At 31.5% G+C, this 25,181-nt stretch overlaps 1 protein-coding gene across 1 annotated transcript in view; it reads right to left on the reverse strand.

The window, feature by feature from the left end:
• LOC122505686 overlaps positions 1–25,181 on the reverse strand; it is a 654,464-nt gene that overhangs the window by 578,071 nt on the left and 51,212 nt on the right. Inside the window, exons 3-4 of the mRNA XM_043617467.1 lie at positions 24,349–24,482; positions 23,287–23,422 (exon numbers count right to left, since the gene is read on the reverse strand). Coding sequence (XP_043473402.1) covers positions 23,287–23,422; positions 24,349–24,482 — 270 coding nt within the window. The remainder of the gene's footprint in view (positions 1–23,286; positions 23,423–24,348; positions 24,483–25,181) is intronic.

The following is a 25,181-nucleotide window of genomic DNA, read 5'->3' on the forward strand; positions in this document are numbered from 1 at the left end:
TGTGATGCCAATGCGCACCATGTCGTATGGGGCAGCACTGACATTAACGATAGAGGCAGAAGACTTTTAGATTTTCTGTTAGATACAGATTTAGATATTTTAAATCAGGGTAATGAGCCGACTTTCGTTACTGTTAACAGAAAAGAGGTGTTGGATATTACGATCTGTTCCAAGTCTTTTTGTGATGGCGTGAGGGACTGGAGGGTGTCTGATGAAGATTCCCTCTCGGACCACAGGCTTATTACGTTTAGATTGGAATCGAAGGATCGGGAACAGGAGTGGGGACGTAATCCTAGGAGTACCGACTGGGCTTCATATAGTGAAGACCTCAAGGCCTCCATGGCATGCTTCCCCACTTCCTATGGAACGATGGAGGAGTTAGAGCTTGCAGCGGAATATCTGCGAGATTCTATTATCTGTTCCTTTGAAAGGAACTGTGTAGTTAAGAAAATGGGCTTCAATGGGGGCGGAAAATGGTGGACCCCCCGTTTGGAGGAACATAGGAAAACTGTAAGAAAGCTTTTTAATAAAGCCAAGAAACGTAGGCATCAGCGAGCATGGGATGAATATAATACCGCTCGCGATTCTTATAAGAAAGAAGTAGATAGGGCAAGATGTGTCAGCTGGAGAAGTTTTTGCGAGGGAATCGAGAGGGTACCAGAAGCTTCAAGACTTCATAAAGTACTAGCTCGAGACCCAATGGCAAAATTAACTACTATTAAGCTGCCTAATGGGCAGTATGCCCAGGATAAAAGGGAGTGTCTAAAGCACCTGATGGAAGTAAACTTCCCGGACTTTAGAGAAGGTTTGGAGAACAGCCAGGGCATAGGACCAGGTAGGAACCGAGGATATCGGGAACACTGGAAACTAGCAGCCAGGGTTGTAACTCCGGAAGGGATTGATTGGGCAATAAGCACTTTCAAACCATTTAAGGCTTCAGGGGGGGACGGTATATATCCGGTTCTTTTGCAAAAGGGATTGGATTGTATTAGAGTACCCCTGTGTAAAATTATGAGAGCATGTATAGCTCTTGGTTATACACCGGAGTCTTGGAAAAAGACGAGGGTTGTGTTTATTCCGAAGGCCGGTCGGTCAGGCTATACTGCGGCGAAGGACTTCAGGCCAATCAGCCTAACTTCCTTTATATTAAAGACGTTAGAGAAACTGGTGGATAAGTTTATTAGACAGGAATGTCTTAGAGATTTTCCCCTACATCAGGGACAGCATGCATATAGAGCAGGCTTCTCAGTAGAAACAGCCCTCCATTCGGCAGTAGGTAGAATAGAGGGACAAATTAGCAGTGGTGGTTATGCGGTTGGTACCTTTCTTGATATCGAAGGTGCCTTCCCTAACACCTCTAGCAAAACTATCTGCAGGGCAGCCAGAATGCGAGGTGTGCCCGAGCCGCTAGTTAAGTGGATCGACAGCATGCTTCGCGAAAGGGCCCTGGAGGCAGAGTATGGTGAGGCCAAGGTAACCGGCCTTGTCTCAAAAGGGTGCCCACAGGGAGGAGTTCTCTCTCCTTTATTGTGGTGCTTAGTGGCAGATGAGTTAATTAGAAACCTCAATAGCCAGGGATATTATACGCAAAGTTATGCGGATGATTTCCTTATAATTATAAGAGGGCACTCAATTGAGACCCTCTTAGAACTTACGGAACGTGCGCTTAAGATTGTCAAGGATTGGTGCAATCTGACTGGACTTTCTGTAAACCCAGAGAAAACGAATATAGTAGTTTTCACAAGAAAATATAAGGTACCGAGTTTGAAGAAACCGATATTTTATGGAAAAGAGATTTCCTTTTCTGAATCGGCTAAGTATCTGGGAGTAATCCTGGATAAAAAGCTGGTTTGGAGGGAACATTTCGAATATCAGTATAGCAGGTTTTGTACCGCGTTTTGGGCGTGTAGAAGGGCGATAGGGTCATCATGGGGACTAAGGCCTAATATGGTCAACTGGCTCTATCAGATGATCTTAAAACCAAGGTTTCTTCACGCGGTGGTTGCCTGGTGGTCCAGGACTCAACTGATAACGGTTAAAGAGAAACTGGGCCAACTGCAAGCAATGATTTTCAGGGGTATTACGGGGGCAATGAGGACCACGCCAACAGCTGCGTTGGGATTCATGCTTGCCGAGGCACCTCTGCATATTGCCGCGGTGAAAAAGGCGGCTCTTACTATGAGCAGGTTAACTGCGCAGGGAAGGTGGAAGGTTGGTGGTATACACACCAAGCTTCCACGCTCAATTCTATCAATACCAGAATTAAGTATGGTGCAAGATAGAATGATCAAGAGGGTGAAATTTAAACCCCGCTTTAAGATCATTACACCTTCCAGAATGGACTGGAAGAAAGGTTTTCCACTTGGGGACGAAGTCTGGTATACAGACGGCTCCAAGATGGACTGCGGTGCAGGCTTCGGAATTTATCGGAAAACTGGCTGCATTAAAGTGGCTGAGTCATTAGGACAACATGCCACGGTCTGGCAGGCAGAGGTCTGTGCGATTTTAACTTGCGCCCAAATATCCATTCGAAATGGAACAAAGGGCAAGAGGATTAGTATTTGTGTGGACAGTCAAGCGGCCTTAGGGGCTCTGAAAAATCCCACAATAGAATCAAAACTCGTCTGGGAATGCCGCAGCGTACTAGATGAGTTGGGTTCAACAAATAGACTTTCATTGATTTGGGTACCGGGTCACTCGGGAATCAAGGGTAATGAAAGAGTAGACGTCTTGGCGAAAACCGGTTCCGAGACGAAATTTATAGGTCCTGAACCAGCAGTGGCAATAATGCCATGCTTGGTTAAGGGAGCCATAGAAAGATGGGGTGAAAAGGAACATGAGAAGTATTGGGCGAACGTTGGGGTGGGAAGGCAAGCGAAAACTCTGTTGGGGTTAGCACTCAACAAGAGGCGAGCGAGCGATCTCCTAAAACTCGATAAGATCAGAGTTAGAACCGTAGTTCGTCTACTTACGGGTCATGGACTATTGAACTACCATCAGCATAAAATAGGCAGACAAGTTTCACCTATGTGCAGACTGTGTGGGGAAAGTAACGAAACTTCAACTCACATATTATCTGAATGCCCAGCGTTAGCTAGGATCAGGCTATCTAGCTGGGGTCAAGCAATTATTGACCCTAAGCAGGTGAGCAACCTATCGATAGAAGAGATACTGGACTTCTGGAGAAGAACAGGACTCTAAGGGGTTGCTATAAACGAGCGAGCTGGAGTCTGGTACAATGGGTTCTATAACCTAGGTGCTTACTTTCCCCTCTTGAGGAAAATCCAGCTCGATCTCGGTATTAGATTAGATTAGATTAGATTAAATCTCATATTAAATCCTAGGTGAAATCTTGCATGAAATCCTATGTCAATTCCCATATAAAATCCTATGTGAAATCCCTTGTAAAATTCCAAGTGGATTCCCATGTAGGGATATTCAATAAGGCGGATAATGTTTTTCACATGGGATTTGGTTTAGGATTTGACATGGGAAAATCATTATAAATAAATGATACTGTTTTTCACTTGGGGATTGACTTGGGAAAATAATTATAAATAAATGATACTGTTTTTCACATGGGATTCGGTTTAGGATTTGACATGGGAAAAACATGTGGGATTTGATATGGTTTTATGCATAGATGAACTGTTCAAATTCCCCATGTCTATTCCTAACTAAAATCCTGTCTCAATTTCCCATATGGTTTGACATGGGAAACCACATGGTAAACCACGTGGTTTCCTTCATGGAAGTAGGGTTTTACATGGTTTTTGACATAGGATCCCATGTGGTTTCCCATGTGGTTTCCCATATGGGGATTTTCAATAGGGTACCCGGTAGGAACCTTATTAAAACGGTTACGGAAAATGACCATGTACCCCCCCCTAGCGCTCACAGTTTTCTATCTAGAGAGCTAAAAATTGGTACACGTATGTATTTTCACGCGTAGATTGCACGAAAAATATAGCGAACGTGATTAGAGTTAATTTTCATAAAGGTTTCCGCGAAAAACATCAAATTTTAGCCGTTTTTCGAAAAAAAGGCATGTACCCCTCACCTAGCGCCCACAGTTTTTTATCTAAAGAGCTGAAAATTGGCATACTTATTCGTTTTTACGCATAGATTACAGGAAAAATATAGCGGAAGTGATTAGAATTTATTTTCATTGTGTTTTCATCGAAAAACTAAAATTTTTTTTTTCAATTTTTGATAATAATTATAGGTACCCATGCTAGTTCTTTCAATTCTTAGTCTAGTGGACTGGGGTTATACATTTTTATTTATTTTTTCGTGTAGATTTCAACAAACATACAGAAAAAATTATTGGAGTTCATCTTTTTTTTGCGAAAAACTAAAAAATTTTTTTGTTTTAGAGAAAAAAGTGTGTACCCCTCCTCTTAGTTTTCACAATTCTTGGTCTATTAGACTATAGTTTTGCTTATTTTATTTAATCACCCATATAATTTTTGTGTTCAACGCCTCTAAAAACATTACAGTTAATTGTTTGAGAAGGATCTTTTTTATTTTGAAAAATATTCCTTTAAATTGTGTCCAAAATCTTGAATTTTTTGAAATCTGACATGAAATTCGTAATTAGCGACCCAAAAAAGCTCCAAGTAACAAGTTTTAAGTGAATCCGATGACTTTTTACAAAACTCGTCCTCCATATTGGATCCGCCATTTTAAATTTTTTAAATCTGACATTAAATTCATAATTAGCAACCCCAAAAACCTCCGTGCCCAGGTGCGAAAAGTTGGTCGGGCCATGGTCGCGCCGACCAAGTGGATAGTCGTGCCGACCTTGGCAGCCAAAGGTCGGCCGAACTAGTGAATTGTAACACCCGCCGTCCAGTGGCTAACATGGTCGGGCCGACCATGGGTGCCAAAGTCGGGCCGACCAGGGGTGCCAAAGTTTTCCCGACCATGAGAAAGAAGGTCGGCTTCATTTTGGCAACCATGGTCGTGCCGACCTTGGCAGCCAAAGGTCGGCCGAACTAGCGAATTGTAACACCCGCCGTCCAGTGGCTAACATGGTCGGGCCGACCATGGGTGCCAAAGTCGGGCCGACCAGGGGTGCCAAAGTTTTCCCGACCATGAGAAAGAAGGTCGGCTTCATTTTGGCAACCATGGTCGTGCCGACCTTGGCAGCCAATAGTCGGCCGACCGTTTGCAAAAAATTATTAACTTTACAATTAACAGATATTAAGTGATATCTTAATATTCATTATTTATTTATTTATTTATCGCATTCATCTTAACACTAGACGCAATCTTATACATAAATACAAATTAAAATTTCTAACGCTCGCAGGGATCGAACTCGCAACCTAACGCACCGAAGTCTAACACGCTAACCATTACGCTACGCTTACATGAAAGCCTAAGAACAAAAATGAATTTATAAGCTGCAATTTAAAAAAAGAAATTTGTAATTCATAACGATTAATAAATCAGATAACGTTTATTAGTTTTTGTTTAATCCATTTTAGCTAAAATAATTAACACAAAAACTTTTAATTTCTACCATGGCAGTATAGAAATGTTTTTTAAGATGGTCGGGCCAACCGTGGCCAGAGTCGGCCCGACCAACAGAAATTAGGTTTTTTAAACTCTGGCTGCCATAGTTTTACCGACCATCGGCCCGACTCAGGCCAGAGTCGGCCCGACCAACAGAAATTAGGTTTTTTACACTCTGGCTGCCATAGTTTTACCGACCATCGGCCCGACTCAGGCCAGAGTCGGCCCGACCAACAGAAATTAGGTTTTTTAAACTCTGGCTGCCATAGTTTTACCGACCATCGGCCCGACTCAGGCCAGAGTCGGCCCGACCAACAGAAATTAGGTTTTTTACACTCTGGCTGCCATAGTTTTACCGACCATCGGCCCGACTCAGGCCAGAGTCGGCCCGACCAACAGAAATTAGGTTTTTTAAACTCTGGCTGCCATAGTTTTACCGACCATCGGCCCGACTCAGGCCAGAGTCGGCCCGACCAACAGAAATTAGGTTTTTTTCACTCTGGCTGCCATAGTTTTACCGACCATCGGCCCGACTGAGGCCAGAGTCGGCCCGACCAACAGAAATTAGGTTTTTTAAACTCTGGCTGCCATAGTTTTACCGACCATCGGCCCGACTCAGGCCAGAGTCGGCCCGACCAACAGAAATTAGGTTTTTTACACTCTGGCTGCCATAGTTTTACCGACCATCGGCCCGACTGAGGCCAGAGTCGGCCCGACCAACAGAAATTAGGTTTTTTACACTCTGGCTGCCATAGTTTTACCGACCATCGGCCCGACTGAGGCCAGAGTCGGCCCGACCAACAGAAATTAGGTTTTTTACACTCTGGCTGCCATAGTTTTGCCGACCATCGGCCCGACTCAGGACAGAGTCGGCCCGACCAACTAAAATTAGGTTCTCTAAACTCTGGCACCCATAGTCGGGCCAACTTTGGGTGGAAACAGTAACCAAAGTCGGCCCGACTTTGGCTGCCGACCTATTGGCAGCCATAGATGGGCCGACCTGGGCCCGACCTGCCAACTCTGGCGGCCGACCAAAATTCGCACCTGGGTGTATCGAGTTTCAAGTAAATCTGATGATTTTTTTAAAAACACTCGTCTGACATATTAGATCCGCTATATTGGATTCACCATATTTAATTTTTTTAGTTTAACATGTCATTCGTATTTAGAAGCCAAAAATCTTAAAGGAACTATTTCGACTTCTTTTTTAATCTTATTATTCGAGTATAAATGTTAAAACGCTATTTTTCCATTATTTGACATGGTCAACTTTGACCCTCTATATTTCCTAAACGGGGCATATGCTCACCTTGAAATTTTTCAGGGATTATTTGGTCATCATATATGACCATTTGGTATAAAAAAAGTTTCAAAATTCGAGGTACGAAAAACGGGCATTTTTTGCATGGGGCTTGCCGAGGCTCTTTCGTCAAGAATGCGTGTTTTTTACCCTAGCGCCCACAGTTTTTTATCTGAAGAGATGAAAATTGGTTATTTATTTATTTTCACCTGTAGATTACAGAAAAAATACAGCGAAAAATATTGGAGTTGATCTTTATATTTTTTCAGCAAAAAAGTAGAAGTTTTAAACGTGGGTACGGAACCCTCGGTTTTTTATACTAGTTCTACTCGCACTTGTCCGGTTTTTTTATTATTGTACCTGCTTTAATCTTATCAATTATATTTTTCTTATTTGTTTTCTCAAATTTTGATTATCATATTGCGTATTTACAACGGTTCTTTAAGTATACCGAATACTTTATGGGTATTTAATACGATTAAGTAAAAATAATTTAATTTAATTGAAATTGAAAATAGAACAAAAAATCTCAAAAAAATTAATCAATTTTCTGAACAATTTTTTCTTCAAATATTGTTTTACTAAATGGGATAACTGGATAACTAAAGTCATTAAAGGTTTGATGACATTTTAAGAGATTTTTTTTGCTATAAGAAATGGATTTTTTTATAAAAAGGTAGGGGAGAATAGGTGCGGTTGTTACGCTGTGCAGTTGTTACAAATGGAATATCTCAGAAACAGTAAGTTATAGAGATGGGGTTCTAAAGAGAAAAATGTTAAGTTTTTATGTACGAACTTACTGCAATATGTTTAAAAATTATATGCAAGCTTTACAAGTAAAAAAATAGGCACATTGGTTTTTAGAGGCCCAAAGTAAATATTTCTCTGCCTGATATTTTTTAAATAATTAATAGACCTTTATACTTAACAAAGTAAATTTTTTTAATATCAATTCTATGAGGATTAAGCTTTAAAAAACTACCTTCGTTGTCCACATTTAGTGTATATACTTTTTTAATAAAGTGTTTTATTGTAAAAAATGTACCTGTTGTGCAGTTGTTACAAGTGATAATGAGAACGGATATTTTTTCAAAAATTCAGCAGATTCGTTTGAAATGTAAAATATTTGTCAAAAATGTAATCACACTCATTTTTTATGAAAAATTTCATGGTTTTTCTAAATTCGTCTTCAAAATTAATGAAAAAAAAACTTTTTTAAGTTTCTTTCATTTCGAAACAATATTATTGCTGCCATCTCTATGGAACTGTCACGTACTATTACGTTGAGCCTAAAATTATAAATAATTAATAAAAATGGTTATAAAAAATTATTTGTCTTCAGTTTAGAAATGTTATTGATGATTTTTGGAATTGTAACAAACGACATTCACTTTGTGCAGTTGTTACAATTTACACGCTGTCACTCAAATGATTCTAGTTAATTAAATAATAGATATAGAGCTAAATCAATTATGGCCTTTTAAAACTAGATAACATGCATGGAAAAAAAAGTACGTGAATCCTTCCTTGAAAGTGCTTGACTTTTGGATAGGACACAAAATACTAGACTGTATCATATACTTTTTATTAGAAAATATATAAAAAAGTCCTAGAATTATTCTAGTACTAGTATGGGCAACAGAGTTTTTTAAATTTTAACCAAAAGTCATTTGTTCAGTTTTATAAAGTACGTGAAAGATTAGTTGACTGCGCTTGAAAATTCTATAGAGCATGCGCAGTGTGCGTTGCTCGTTTCTATCCAAGGTAAATGACAGCTGATCGTCTGTTTCCATTTGTGTTAATTTCAGATGTGAATATACTATTATTTTATGAAAAACAAATAGTGTTAATATATATTTGTCTTCAAGAATTGACTTTCAAAAAAATATTTTTTATTTTGTGTTTCTCACAAAACAGAATGTTATGTAAGTCTCAGTTTTCAGTGAAATAGCATGCCTCACAAGTCGTGAAAAATTTCACCATGTGGTATATAAGAACAATTCGATACGTACTTTTAAGTGTAAAGTGTGTGTTTATATTTAAGTTATATGCGAATATATGTGTGTGTTATAGGTTAGTTCATAAGTGTTGATAAACGTCGAAAAGTGATAAATAATTGTTGTTTGTTTGTGTGATTAATTATCTAAATATGTGAATGAATGAGTGAATTTCAGAAAAACTGTGTGAACAAGTGGAAATTATTTTTTTTATTTTACAGAAATATATACAATTTTTTGAAAGTCAATGAAATTCTCAAGCAAGGTACTAGAAATTTTCATTTCTCATTTTTAATAAACAAATAAATAATAGAATTGTATATCTTATAAGTAGGTAATTCTTTATTTTTTATGCAGTTTACTAATAAAACCTTTCAACACATTTCGTTCTAAAGTTAAAACAATGAAATAACACCTTTAAATTATTTAAACAATTTTAATTAACAAATGCCTTATATTGTTAATTTTTACAAGAAAGTCATCATTTTTTACACAAGATCATTTTAATATAACCAACTTACATTTAAAAGTAGTAGAATAAAGATATAACAATTCAATAATCGATTATTTAAACAATATTATTAACAAATGCTAAAAAATATTAATTTCAATATTTAACCCATTAAGTCTTATGAAGAAATCAATCATTGCATTAAAAAATTAAAAATTGGATTAACAGGGAAACTTAATAAAGAGGTTTTTTGTTTTTAATTTCCAATTTTTTAACAATAATTGTTAAAACAAATTAATAAAAACATTTTATTTTTAAAAACTGTTGTCACCAATCGATTCTGTGCAAAAAATTAAGAAATTTTAGTACCTATGGATTATCACAGGCCTGCAAATTTTGGCTTAGTTCTGTTACAGAAAAAGTGGCAGGTAATTCTTATAGCTGTTTTGACGTAGAATACGAATTCGATTTCCAAAATGGCTCATCACGTCAGGATTTCTTGTAATATTGCCTTAAATAGCCAAAAAATGGCTATTTTGGCCACTTTTCGGAATTTTTTTTGGTTAACCAAAATTTTTTTGTTCAATTTGCAAAATTGCATCGTATAGTACTAGATCTAAGCTTTAAAACCCATTTTTCAAAATTGTTTTACGATTTTTTAAAAAAAAGTTATGTAGATTTGAAATTAAATGCCATTTTGAACTTCTTTATACCTACATTTTCCTAAATAAAAAAATTTCAAATCTACATAACTTTTTTTTAAAAAATCGTAAAGCAATTTTGAAAAATGAGTTTTAAAGCTTAGATATAGTACTATACGATGCAATTTTGCAAATTGAACAAAAAAATTGTGGTTAACCAAAAAAAATTCCGAAAAGTGTCCAAAATAGCCATTCTTTGGCTATTTAAGGCAATATTACAAGAAATCCTGACGTGATGGGCCATTTTGGAAATCTGATTCGTATTCTACGTCAAAAAAGCTATAAGAATCACCTACCACTTTTTCTGTAACAGAACTAAGCCAAAATTTGCAGGCCTGTGATTATTTTATTGTCCAAGTCGTATTTTGTTCACAAAATTGTTTTAAACAAATTATGCTGCATAAATGGTGTTTCACTCCAAGGATAAAGAAATGGATTTAAAGTAAAATTAACAATTAGATTCATAGACAAATTGTAAAAATTATTATATACCTGTTTTTTGTTTTTAATTTCCAATTGCTTTTGCTTGGGATGAAACACCATATTTATTCAACATAATTTGTTTAAAACAATTTTGTGAACAAAATACGACTTGGACAAAAAAATAATCCATAGGTACTAAAATTTCTTAATTTTCTACACAGAATCGATTCGCGTCAACAGTTTTCAAAAATTGTTAAATGATTATTAATTTGTTTAAGCAATTGCAAATTAAAAGCAAAAAACAGGTATTTCTTCTATTCAATATGCCTATGAATCCAATTGTTTGTTAATTTTAATCCTATACGATAAATAATTCTATTATTTATTTTTTTATATTAAAAATGCTTAATTACTTAAACAAATTAATTGATTGAGTGAAGCCTGTGTATAAATTCGCTCTCGGGCGAATGTCGACTTTAAGTATAAAATATTACGTAAGAATAGCTTTGACCCCCCCATCCCCCCGACGTAAGACCATGTAGAGATTTTCCAACCCCCCCTCACCCCTAAAAACCCTTACGTAATTAATGAATGGCCCCTAAAGGTCTATTAATTATTTAAAAAATATCAGGCAGAGAAATATTTACTTTTGGCCTCTAAAAACCAATGTTCCTATTTTTTTACTTGTAACTCTCTAAATTTGAATCAGCGAAAAGTCGCTGATTCACCAGCCCAGAGTATGCAGCTGATGAAACAGCGTATATACGCTGGAAAATCAGTGCATATACGCTGTTTCATCAGTGTATATACGCTATTTCATCAGCTGCATACTCTGGGCTGGTAAATCAGCGACTTTTCGCTGATTCAAATTTAGAGAGAAAGCTTGCATATAATTTTTAAACATATTGCAGTATAAGTTCGTACATGGGTGATTCTACGCGTAGCGCACGATTTGGTTTATGAAATTTAAAAAAATTTTTTTTTATCGTTATGATTATTATCAATATATTTTTTTGAAGATAAAGGCTTTAAAAAGAAAAATCCATAGCTGGCCGGAAAAATTATTTATAATTTTTGTTGTAAACAAGTGTAGTAATTAACTAATTCACTGTTTGGACACATTCTGTCAAAAAAAATTTTGCGGTGATTTAAACAATATTATAGCGTAAATCTCATTTAAAAATTATTATTTTGGTAATTTATGGAAATTTTTTGGAAATTTATGGAAATTTTTGCGATAATTCATAAAAATATGTAAAATTTAAATTATTATTAAAAATTTGGATTTTAATAATTTATGGAAATTTATAAGGTAATTTATGGCAATTTGTAAGGTAATTTAAAGAAATTTTGTCGGTAATTTTTAAAAATATGCAAAGTAGAAATCACAATTGAAAATTTTTATTTCGGTAATTAATAGAAATTTTTGCGGTAATTTATAAAAATTTTCGTGGTAATTTATGGAAATTTATTTAAGTAATTTATGGTAAACTTTCCTGAGCTATAGGTTTTTTTATTCCTTATATATGTGGCACCATAACAGTACATTTGCACTAGGTTCTTCGTAATACGAAGGTCGGTGGAAATTCTGAGGTCGGAGGAAACTCAGGCTGGTAGGAACTTTTTCAACCGACTTTGGATATTTTAATTTTTTGAAAAAAGTATCATTAATTTTCAGTCGGTTTAAAGTGGATCTCATTCGAATTGACCAAAACAATATAACTACGCTTTATTTAACCTTTTTTTATAAATGTTTAATTTGTGGTAAAATATTTAAGGGTCGGTGGAAGTCGGTGGAGATTATTTTGTGATTCCCTTATCAAATTTTAACTTAAAATGAGTGAAAAATGAATAAATCAATTAGAACATTGATTCTTTTTTCTGAATTAACTTAAGGAAGTTATTTTTTGTGTTTACAAAAGTAATTTTAAGTTAACATTTGATTTTCATTTAAATAATTGACTGTTTGTTAATAAAATAATGAATAGCATTCCAAATTTGCTGTCAAGCATAAACTGAAAAAAACATATATAAAATGAATTTAAAAAAAAAAATTTTTTTTATTTAAATGTACTAAAGTAGACGATACTAAAATGTCAATAGTAATTGTATTTATTATTGCATATTACTAAAATTATTAACTTTTTTTCTACACTTCCTGTGGGGACAGGTAAAATTTTGACGTTTTCAGCCTTAAAACCGCTTATTTATGAAAAATTATAATATTAGATACAAAAGTAATTATTGGTTTTTGTTTCTAAACATATAGATAACCTTTTCACGTTGGAATTGTAAAAATATATGAAAATTATTTATTATTTTTCCATTACAACATGAAAAAACCAAGTTCTGCGCTACGCGAAGAATCACCCACATAAAAAACTAAACATTTTTTTCTTTGGAACCCCATCTCTATAACTAACTGTTTCTGAGATATTCCATTTGTAACAACTGCACAGCGCAACAACCGCACCTAGTCTCACCTACCTCTCCCCTAATAAAATTTTATTTTATTATTACTATTTTATTAGTAATAAAAATTTTTCTTTTGTCAATTCTTATTTAAAAAAATGTCTAAATGCAATATACACAAAAGAAAATTTTTGTAATAATTTATGAAAAATCAATTTTGTAGGATGAATTGTCAAGGTTGCTTCAAAAATTTTATTTTGTTTTTTTCTGATTTTCAAACAGAGTTTTAAATTTTTCTTTTATCTCTATAAAAATATTCAGGGAAAGTTCAATTATAAAAATGATTTTGAGAACCGATAATTTAGGAGTTCAGTCAAATAACTCGATCTTCGCTCGACTGAAAGCTGAGATGGCAGTCAATAGTATCAAATATAGGAAAAAATTAAAACTCAAAATTTCCAAATTTCCAAAAACGCTGTCTTGAAGAAAATCAAAAGGCACAACTTTTTTCTTATTGTCTTTTTTTTAAAGAACGAATATTTTTCACAATAAAAATTAAAAACTGAAAAATTTTTATAATTTAATAAAATTTTAAAACATAAATCGCATTATTTAGTTCGAATATAAATTAATTTGGTTGAAATTTGGTATGTATACTCATTTGGGTCTCCTGAACCTGACAAAGTCTTTAAAATTTTGAAAATCATTCATTGTTTATAATTTTTTTTATTATAAATGCTGACGTGTCATCGATGAAGCTTTCTTGCCTTTAACGAGAAAAAGTATGCAGGGAAGTTTTGGGTTCAGCAAAGTTTCAGTGAGAAAGTTGTTCCTCACTTATTTAAGGAAGTTTTTTGGAAAATTTCAAATAAATTCGTTATAAAACAAAAATGTTATATAATTTTTAACGAAGCGCGCGCTCCATCAACATAACCTCTATAGAGACGTAAAGATGTCTATTTTCAGACACCTATCTCTCAAATATTATGCAGTTAATTTATTTAATCGCTTTTTTTAATAATAATATACTTTTGTTAACCTTAAATTATTTATTTTAAATCAGAGAAAAAAGTAATAAATAGGTATTTTGAAAAAATGTTTTTTTTCTATGTACCATGTTTTCGTGTAAATTTATTAACTATAAAGAAAAACATAAATATGTAACATATTTGAAAGAAATGTAAAAAAATATAAATTTTTAATTTTATAAAATTGTTATAAAAAAGGAAAATGAATTCAGAATGTTATTTACAAAAAATAAAAATAACATTCTGAATAAAATATTCAAAATAAATTCTGAATTAAATTCTGAATGTAAATAACATTCTGAATAAAAATATATTTAAAAATATATATTTAAAATATTTTATATATATAAGGGAGAGTGGGGCAAGACGGGGTACTTAAGGTTTAAAGCGCAAAAAAACGAAAATTATCGAATATATACTTTATTATTATTTTTAATTATCATCTTTGGAAATCAGTCTTTCGTAAAAAAGGCGTACAAAGGCCATCTGTTTAGAACTTAAAAAAGCTTATAATTAATAATATTGATAAAATTGCAAATCTCACCATCTTGCCCCACCGGCGGGTAAGATGGGGTACCCGTAGGGGTAAGATGGGGTACTCAAGAAAGCAACCTATTTCTGTTGACAAATTTCACAAGTAAAGGTTGCATCTTCATCTTCATGCATAACTGCAGTGAGCCCATTGGCCGCAGACAAAAAAAAGCAGCCCAGCCTTTATTCGAGTCTAAATAATAACCATTGTAATAGAGACAAGGTGTATTTTCCACTTTACCATCGCTAATTGATGATTTAACCTGACAAACTTTTTTCTTTTTGGCCACTTTTATTTTATTTAGTCTTGATTTAAGTAGTTTTCTTAACTTCTCTTATTTCTCTTTTTTTTTGCTTAATTTGTAAACCCCGTCTTGCCCCACTCTCCCCTACCCCATCTTGCCCGCACCTACGAAATTGAATAAAACGATTAATTACTACAATTTAAATAAAGTTATTTATATAGTATAGATATTCTTAATACTCTCTAAATATGAATCAGCGGAAAATCGCTGATTAGGTAGCTATAAGTATGCAGCTGATTCAATCAGCGTATACAAGCTAAAAAATCAGTGACTATTCGCTGATTCATTAGTGTATATACGCTGATTGAATCAGCTGCATACTTATAGCTACCCAATCAGCGAATTTTCGCTGATTCAAATTTAGAGAGTATAATATTTGTTCTTTTTTATATTCTGTTTCTTTTTTAATGTCCCCTACTGTCCCGAAGTACCGTAACCAATCTTCTCTCATTTTTTGTATAAAAACAAAAAAAGTTTATTGTCCACGCAATAGAATTAATATTTATTTATATAAACGCATCTTAACATTTACACGAAAAAAGTTAATTTATTTAAAAAAATAAAGTTGAACGAAAACCAAACAATAATGATCATATTCTGCCAAAAAGCTGTCTGTCATTAAAAAAATATTTATGCCTAATGTTATAACCACTGTCCCTTTCGATTTTTTAGAACATTAAATAATATAGAAAACTTGATTACAAATACAAAATCGAAAATTCACATTTTAACTTTCCTGTAGACTATATTTTACCTTTTAAATGAAATGAGCCATATACTAATTATTATTAAATATAATACTGCGCAATGCGCTGATAAATATTGGCAAATTATTATCAAAAAAATTAATGTCGTTAGAAATTGTATTAGCCTCTCTACTTATTCTATTAATTAATGAGTGGTTCGCATAATTCGTTCTATAATATGAAACATAAAAAAGTGAAAAGTATCGAGATGGTCGGAAAGGAACAGACAAATTTATCAATGACAACAATGCAGGGCAGCCAATAAATCCGTTTAACAGTTTAAACCATAGTAACAAATCCGCATATAAGAATCTGGATGAAATTGTAGGTATATTTAACTGTTCTCTTAGAGTAGTATAATCATGATCAAGTATATTAAAAGGGATATTGAGTTGCCTCGCAGCAAATCGAAGAAAACGGTTTTGAATTCTTTCAATTCTAATTAAATTATAAGTATAGTAAGGTACCCAAATGAATGATGCGTATTCGACTAAGCTTCTAACTAACGCAAAATAAAGCGACTTAATTGTAAGCATGTTATGAAAAAGTGAAGCATTTCTCGTCACAAAGCCCAGGGACTTTAATATTGTTAAAAGCATTAAAAAATTATAGGTAATTCATTTTATCTTAAAAACTCAATGTGATCCTTTTTACATCTAAAATATTCAATAAGAATTACTTTTGGTTTTATATAATATAAAAAACACGCTGCCAAGTTGCATATTTTTGTATTTTTTGTCTGATCGAATTAGGTTCAAAAATAGGTTAATCGAAGGGTTTTTTTTAATGCTCTACAAGTTGGATATGAGAATTTTAAAGTTACTTTTACATTTTTTAACAAAATTTTCAAAAAAGTCTTATTTTTCAAAATTTTAGATTTTTAAAAATTAAATATCTCCGGCTAACATGGATAAAAAATGTTCAATAAGAAGACAAAAGATGCGTCTGAAAAACCAATACATAATGAAAGAAGAAGATTTATAGGTGTCCTAACATTATTTTTAAATTTATGGTAAAAAAACTACCGATTCGATTCTAACGCCAAAATTTACCGCTTATAAGCACAAAAGCACGTTTTTCAGATTATAAATCAAAGATCCTTAATCAATAATATCTTTATAATAAAAAAAATACCGAGAAAAACAATAAAAAATTGATCCTTTGTTTAATTCCTATTTGATGATGAAATGAGAGAAAAATGTTTCTTATTATTATAAATATTCTTTGCTAAATTGGAGAATTTCGCCACGCTTCATATGTATAGAGATTTGTGTACATATATATTAGTTAAACCATGCGATGGTGTCATAATTATACAAAGATGCATATATACACGTTTAAACTTTTATATAAATGTACAACTCGAATTCTTATGTAAACGTTTATGTGTATTGGTAGTTGTTCTCGTGCCGCCACTGCCTCTAATCTACGCAGTATGCTATATTCACTATATAACTATATAAAATCACAAGAAATGACGCGGCAATAGCACACCTGACATCAGTCTCTCTCTTGCAAGAATTTTACTGTCGTGCATTTAACATCTCGCAAAATACTTGCAATATTTTACCAACAAAATAGCGTAAAACATTGATTTTCAATTTATTTTTCGAGATACAGAATATGTCAATATTTTTCCTTAAATAATATAATAATAAGAAAATGTCTATTATATGCTATAAATTATTAATAAAATTTATATTTATTTAAGTATCTAGTCGCAGAATATCTAACAAACTTTTTAAATTTTCTACAATATTTGTGAGACATTTTATAACCTATCTTAAAATGAGACACATATCTGTTTCAAATATGTGGACACAAGACATCTCATGTGTTTCAAATATGGGGACAAAACATCTCAAAATGAGACACTTATTTTTGCAGTGTAAGAATCTGAAGTCAGATTTTTTATATTCGAAATGATTTGGTATTACACTGAAAACCCACTTATTTAAAGTCTCGTTTACTTATAAAGTCGCGTTTATTTGAACCCGTTTTCGCTTCAGTTACTTTCAGTTAGGATCAGCCCTAACCCCACTTATTTTAGCTCATGCGCAGTACGCGACTAATGGAAAGATAGTTACATTCCCATTGGTTGAATTCAAACAAAACCAACCAATTATGTCAATTTATCGAATTACGTCACCAACATAAGTTATGCCTACCAAAGTACAAATATAGACGCGACACTCCATGTCGAATTGCGTGAGCCATGTTCGAATAAGCGAGGTTTCAGTGTATATTTGTTTTATAAGTTGGACATTTATAATATTTTTGAATTGCAACCGCCATATTGAATTATGAAAATCCGATATCAGATACTAAATTTCATAAAAATGAATAATTTTTAACACGCATTTGTTCTAGTTTTCAAAAATGTTTTCTTGTGTGAAAAATCCATAGAGATATTATAAATAGAGTGGGGAAGGTATAGGGACGACCGTAAGTGACGATGAGACGCTGGAAGAGAAAGAAAGAAAATCGAAACCGTAGCTCTGTCCTTCAGGGGCATGTGTAAATGCGCAAGCGCGAGAAACTGAGCAGCGTTAATAGAAGAGGACACACATACGGTTTCGGTTGTCTTTCTTTTTCTATTAACCGGACACTTAGACCCATGCCTTCCCCACTCTATTTATAATATCTCTATGGAAAAATCGCTCTGAACAGTGATCTTAGTATTGGTGGATTCCACGTCAGTTCAACACACTTATTTTCATGACTTGTTGGGATTTGGCTGTACTTTTGTAAATTTATTACTTTTATAGTGATAAACAACTCCACCAAATATTTTTTCAAAATTTTGAAAATTACCAAAAATATGGGATTTTTAAAATTTTTGTATTTTTTTTAAAGTGCTATAACTTTGGTTCTAATTAACACCATAAATGAGCGTCTTAAGCGGGAAATCTTATTAAACGGGATCATATTAACCGGGTTCTACTGTATATTGAAATTAAAAATTTGACCTTGAATTTCATCACCAGCTTATAGCCCGTGAAAACCCCTTTAAAAATCACTATTCATACTTTAAATTTGATTAATTTTACTTATCAATATATTAAATCGAAAAAAGATATTTTCAAAAAAATCAAAATTTTGAAACTCCATAACTCAAAAAATATTTTATCAAATTCAAAAAAATTAATATTTACACTTCTACTAATAATAGTAACATTTTAGCAAAGTTTAGAGAAAATTCATTTTTTTACCTGGGCAGTTGAGGAATTTTGCCGTAATTTGCCGTAATTTGTGGTTACGTTTTATTTTTTTATTCCGAATCCCTTTGGGATCCCAAGATGAAACTTACAAGACATGTAAAGCACATTTGCCCTAACATTTGGTAAAATTTTTAAAAACATCATCTTCGATTTTTTTAAAAATTTTACCAAATGTTAGGGCAAATGTGCTTTACATGTCTTGTAAGTTTTATCTTGGGATCCCAAAGGGATTCGGAATAAAAAAATAAAACGTAACCACAAATTACGGCAAATTACGGCAAAATTCCTCAACTGCCCAGGTAAAAAAATGAATTTTCTCTAAACTTTGCTAAAATGTTACTATTATTAGTAGAAGTGTAAATATTAATTTTTTTGAATTTGATAAAATATTTTTTGAGTTATGGAGTTTCAAAATTTTGATTTTTTTGAAAATATCTTTTTTTCGATTTAATATATTGATAAGTAAAATTAATCAAATTTAAAGTATGAATAGTGATTTTTAAAGGGGTTTTCACGGGCTATAAGCTGGTGATGAAAAAAAGTTGTTTTCTGTCAATTTGACCTTGAAATTCAAGGTCAAATTCTTAATTTCAATATACAGTAGAACCCGGTTAATATGATCCCGTTTAATAAGATTTCCCGCTTAAGACGCTCATTTATGGTGGTCCCTGCAATTAAAGACATACATTTTATATCCCACCTAATACGTTTTCCCGCATAAGACGCATTCTTAGTGCGGTCCCTACAGAATCGTATTAACCAAGTTCTACTGTATCTCAAAATCGGTGTTTTTTATTTTTTTGTAACCTATCCCAATCGAAAGTTTACCTTTTTTCATATGAGCCATGTAAAAATCAGAGTGGGACCATGGAACGTTTTGAAGAAATTAATTATAAATCATCATTTTCTATGTAAAATAATTATAAATCATCATTTTCTATGTAAAATAATGATAAATTATTATTTTCCTAAAAAATTCTCATGGTCCCACTCTGATTTTTACATGACTCATAGAAAAAAGATCACCAGCTTATAGCCCGTGAAAACCCCTTTAAAAATCACTATTCATACTTTAAATTTGATTAATTTTACTTATCAATATATTAAATCGAAAAAAAGATATTTTCAAAAAAATCAAAATTTTGAAACTCCATAACTCAAAAAATATTTTATCAAATTCAAAAAAATTAATATTTACACTTCTACTAATAATAGTAACATTTTAGCAAAGTTTAGAGAAAATAAATAATTAAATAATTAAATAATATAATAATAATTAAATAATTAAATTAAATAATAATTCATTTTTTTACCTGGGCAGTTGAGGAATTTTGCCGTAATTTGCCGTAATTTGTGGTTACGTTTTATTTTTTTATTCCGAATCCCTTTGGGATCCCAAGATGAAACTTACAAGACATGTAAAGCACATTTGCCCTAACATTTGGTAAAATTTTTAAAAAAATCGAAGATGATGTTTTTTCAAAAACGGATTTTTAATTTTTCAATATTTCAAAAAAAAAAATTTTTTTGAATTTTTTTTTATATTAATTTTAACTTAAAATATACTTAAAACCAAATAAATCCTTTTTTTAAAATCCAAAATCGGTTAATTAGAACCAAAGTTATAGCACTTTAAAAAAAAAATACAAAAATTTTGAAAATGCCATATTTTTGGTAATTTTCAAAATTTTGAAAAAATATTTGGTGGAGTTGTTTATCACTATAAGAGTAATAAATTTACAAAAGTACAGCCAAATCCCAACAAGTCGTAAAAATAAGTGTGTTGAACTGACGTGGAATCCACCTATTCTTACATTTAAGTATTAAGGCAGATTCTGAAATCTCCTTCAGAAAAGAAATGAGACGATACTCGTTATAATTGACCAAAATATTTTCACAAGTCAAAGAAGGACATCTTCAGATGTTTAAGTCTTTAAAGGTTTAATAATTTTCAAGAACATCTTTCAATATTTATTAAGTTGTGACTGTTTAAAAAAATAGGGTAACTCAGAGAGAGAGAGAGAGAGAGAGAGAGAGAGAGAGAGAGAGAGAGAGAGAGAGAGAGAGAGAGAGAGAGAGAGAGAGAGAGAGAGAGAGAGAGAGAGAGAGAGAGAGAGAGAGAGAGAGAGAGAGAGAGAGAGAGAGAGAGAGAGAGAGAATTAGAACACTTGCTATATCAGGGTGTCTACTATTTTTCAGTTTTTGAATTTCCGGTTATTTCCCGGTTTTTCCCGGTTTGAGATATTAACGTTTTTTTCACTACATAAGTATATGCTGAAGCATATAACACCTTAAATATTAATGTATAAGTGATAATTTAATATTAATCATAATAAAAAAGTATAAAACAAAAATTTAAAGAACCTAAAAATTTGTTTTTATTTGTAAAATAACACCGTTCCATTGTCAATAAATAATTACATTTGAAAAGTATACAGAATTTTACGTAAAATTTATTTTTAAATTATTTAATACCGTACAGAATTTAACAATTGAACGTCATTCTAAGTAAATCTTTTAAACATTTTACTAACACTTTATAAATAAAACAGAAATTAATTTTTTAATTTCAAACACAAGAAAAATTATTTCCTCTAATACTCAATGTTGAGGTAAAATTCTCCGAACAAAAGATTTATTCTTCCCGTAAATTTTTTAATGACCTGATATATCGACCAATGATAGTTGTTTCCTCACATAGTACACGATTTCATAAAAATTTTATTTAGAAATTTCGTTTCCCGGCTATTTCCCGGTTTTCCCGGTTAGTAGACACCCTGTATATATCTCGAAAAGTTGACTCACATGGACAATTTTATCTCTCCCGGAATTGTCATTTTTTAAAAATTTTTTTTAAATTAAGAAAAATGGAAAAAACTAAAAAGACTTATATGCTTAGGTAAAAAGGTTCATATTAAAGAGATTTATAATAATTTGATGTTTTTATCATTTCTATAAAGATTTGAATGTTCAAATGAGCGAAATACATTTTTTTGTTATTAATAAACCGAATTGAAAAATATTACAGTTAAATTATTTATTCAGTAAACATTATTTTTTTAATTATAAAAAATAATATTTTTTAATTATAAGTTCCAGGGTGTCTACTATTTTCGTTTAACAAAATTCCCGGTTATTTCCCGGTTTTTCCCGGCTATATCCTAATTTTTTCCCGGTTTTTTTTCTTATCAAATTTAAATTTAAATTTGATTTCAAACATAAATAAATCATTAAATTTTTTGAAAATAATGTTTTTTTCAGTAATTTTAATTAAAAACTTGGAAAATACTTGAATTAAACAAAGAATTTTTTCAAGCTTTTAAAAATAATCTTGTCTCTTTATAATTATAATTGAAAATTGGATTTTTCAATTTTATTAAAATTACATTGATAATAATTGAACTTCTGCAAAGAATTTTACTATTTATAAAAATAATTGAATCCTTCCAAAGAATGCTATTATTTATGAAAATAATTTAATTCTTGTGAAGAATTTTATTAAAATTTTTGAAAATAATAAGCAGCAATAATTAATTCTTTACTTAATATGTAATAAACATTTAATTTGCTCAAGAAATAAATAAATATCATTTATTTGAACATTCAGAAATTTGAAATGATAAAAATTTAAGAGAAGATTAATAATTATAATTATTAAATAATAATAGAATAGTATAATTTTTAGAAGCAAAAAATTGATTTAAAACTGTAAGAGGGACTTTAAATTTCAAAAATAAAATTATAATTATGGTCACTAACTTCCCTTGATTATTTTCGAAAAATTTAAATAAAATTCTTTAAAAGAATTCAATTATTTTTCAAAAAAAGTAAAAAAATTTCAATGATTTGTTTAGAAAAATTCAATTATCTTGAAACAATAGAATTGAAAAATTACAACAATTTTATTTTTTAGACTTAAAAAAAATTTTGCGAAAGTTTAATTTTATTAAACAATTTTAAGTATGTATATTTTTTTAAAATAACTAATAAAAATTTTAATTATTAATCTTCGGAGTAAGAAACATGAATACATTAGAATTTTACTCTTTATAATATTCAATTATTAATCAATTATTAAATTAAAATACTTTGAAAATTCTATTTGTTAAAAAGTTTCTAATGAATTTCTTTAACAAATTTAATTACATATTTTCAGTCGAATTTCACAATATTTCTATTAACTCCATAATTTTTTTTAAATTTATTTACATAATATATTTGAATTGGTAACTGATTTTTTATCATCAAATTAATTATTTTTAACTAACTTAAATTTAGAGAACAGTATAAATATCTATAAAAATTGAAATAAAAATTGATTTTTTAAAAACAAATTAAAATAATAAAACTTTTTTAATTTTTGTGAAAAAATTCCCGGTTCGGTATAAAATTCCCGGCTAATTCCCGGTTTTTCCCGGTCAAATAAAATTCCCGGTTATTTCCCGGTTTTCCCGGAATTCCCGGTTAGTAGACACCCTGTAAGTTCCCATTAAAAAAATAGTAAAAACGTTTGAAATTGTAAGGACATGTTTTTATCAATTTTCGTAAAAATGGCAGTGGATTAAAAAAAGGTGTTCCAACTCTCCGGACTTACCCTATAATTGTTTGAAAAAATATATAAAGAGACTAAAGTTAGAAAATTTGGACTCACCATGTTGATGAGGAGCAGAAAAGGCAGAGTGCCTTCTGGGAGACATGTTGGAACGATTTCCTTGGCTCCCCGGAGGCTGCATAGATGAAAGCGCTCCTAGAGGTGTGTACGACTTGCAAGGCTGTTCAGGCTTCTGCTATAAAGTGACAAAATAATTGACACTTGAAATACAAGATCGAGATAAATTTTCAATGATATTTGCAAGCTTTCGACTCAAATAGTACATACAGTGAAACCTCCGAACTTCATACTTAGAACTGTCACAAAAATTTTATTTTATTTTCCAAAGACTTATTTTTTCTGATCAAAAAGTGTCATAAAATGTTCGTAATAGTTGCAAATAGTGGCAAATTATTTATTTACAAAAAATGAGTATTCTCACAATAACATTTTTTTTAATTAAAAAAGTTTTTGAGAGATAAAATGATGGTTTAATTTCTCCACTAGAGAAAGCCAACATAGGTACGAAGTGGCGAGGAATCTGATTTTATTAACTAAACTTTTATTAACTATTAACTAAACATCTAGTGGTGACCTTGGCGTTCCCAAGTGGAGAACTCTCCATATTGAAACTCAACATGTTCATAATTCTATAATTATTTATAATCAGACATTTAATATAGAGAGTTTAACAGTTGGATTTAAATTTTCAATTTGCGATACTTTTATGGACTCCAATTTTTTCAGTCTTGGAATTGATTTCTTTACTAAATAAATTGATATTTAAAATCTCAATTTTAGAAATAGGTAATACAATTAGTGGCTTTTCTAATGAAATAAAAGTTACATTAGTTCCTTATTTATAAAAATTATTAAAATAAATAATTATAAATATTATGAATTGATTAGTAGTTAAGAATATAAAATTATATTAAATTAAATATGTAAAAATTAATTTATTATTTTTCATTTAAAAAAGATTTGTAAGAAAAATGCTCGATTAAGAAAATATTAGGAAACAAGGTTACCACTGTCATGTAAATAAGAGTGATCAATTTTCGAAAGAATTATATCTATATGTAAGCATTTTAATGAATTTCCTGTAAGTATTTTATTATTTACTTGGTCATGAAGTTCCGTCGCCACTGCTGTAGCTGCTGTTTGTGTGTGACTCGTCGAGCTTATTCGATATTGCATCCCAGCGATACTGCAAAAGCCTTCGTGATGAGTGGATCGAGTTTGATTCACGTAAACACCTACGGAAAACATGTTAGCTTTTATATTGCATGTGCACCGCAAAATTTTCCCTCTATAATTTCATCAAACACTTGTTTGTCTAATGAATTTATTAATCTCGTCAAATTTTAAATATCGCTCTTATAAATATATGCATATGTATAAATTTAATTTCACTGTCGATTAGATCTTAAAATTTTATTAAATATTGAAGAGACGAGCTAAATATTTTGTTTACTTTTAGCTACAGAAATGACAATATTTCTGTTTTCATTCACCGAAAAAAATGCCTAGGACCCGTGTACCAGGAATTGACTAGGTTTCCTAGTTACGAGAGGAGCCAACTATAGAATCCTAGTCAAAGTAATAAAATTCAAGCATAGTTAAAGTGACCAGGAAAATTAGCAATCAGGAAAAAATAGTCGAATTGACTAGGATAATAATATTAGATCATAATTATCATAATTATTTGAAATTCTTAATCAAATTCTTATTATCCAATAAAAGAGAAAAAGTAAATATAATTAAAAAAAAATTAATTATTTTATTAAACATATTTATATTTTACTTTGCATTTATATACCTTGGAATTAATTTAAACTTATGAAATAAATATTTGACGCAGGGGGGACGCGAACACCTGAACCTAACGAATACGCACTTTGAAACCCGGAACGATAACCACTACACTAAACACGACTTGGTATTTTAATTTTTTA

This window comes from Leptopilina heterotoma, unplaced genomic scaffold, assembly GCF_015476425.1.
Source record: "Leptopilina heterotoma isolate Lh14 unplaced genomic scaffold, ASM1547642v1 Lhet_362, whole genome shotgun sequence".
NCBI lineage: Eukaryota > Metazoa > Arthropoda > Insecta > Hymenoptera > Figitidae > Leptopilina > Leptopilina heterotoma.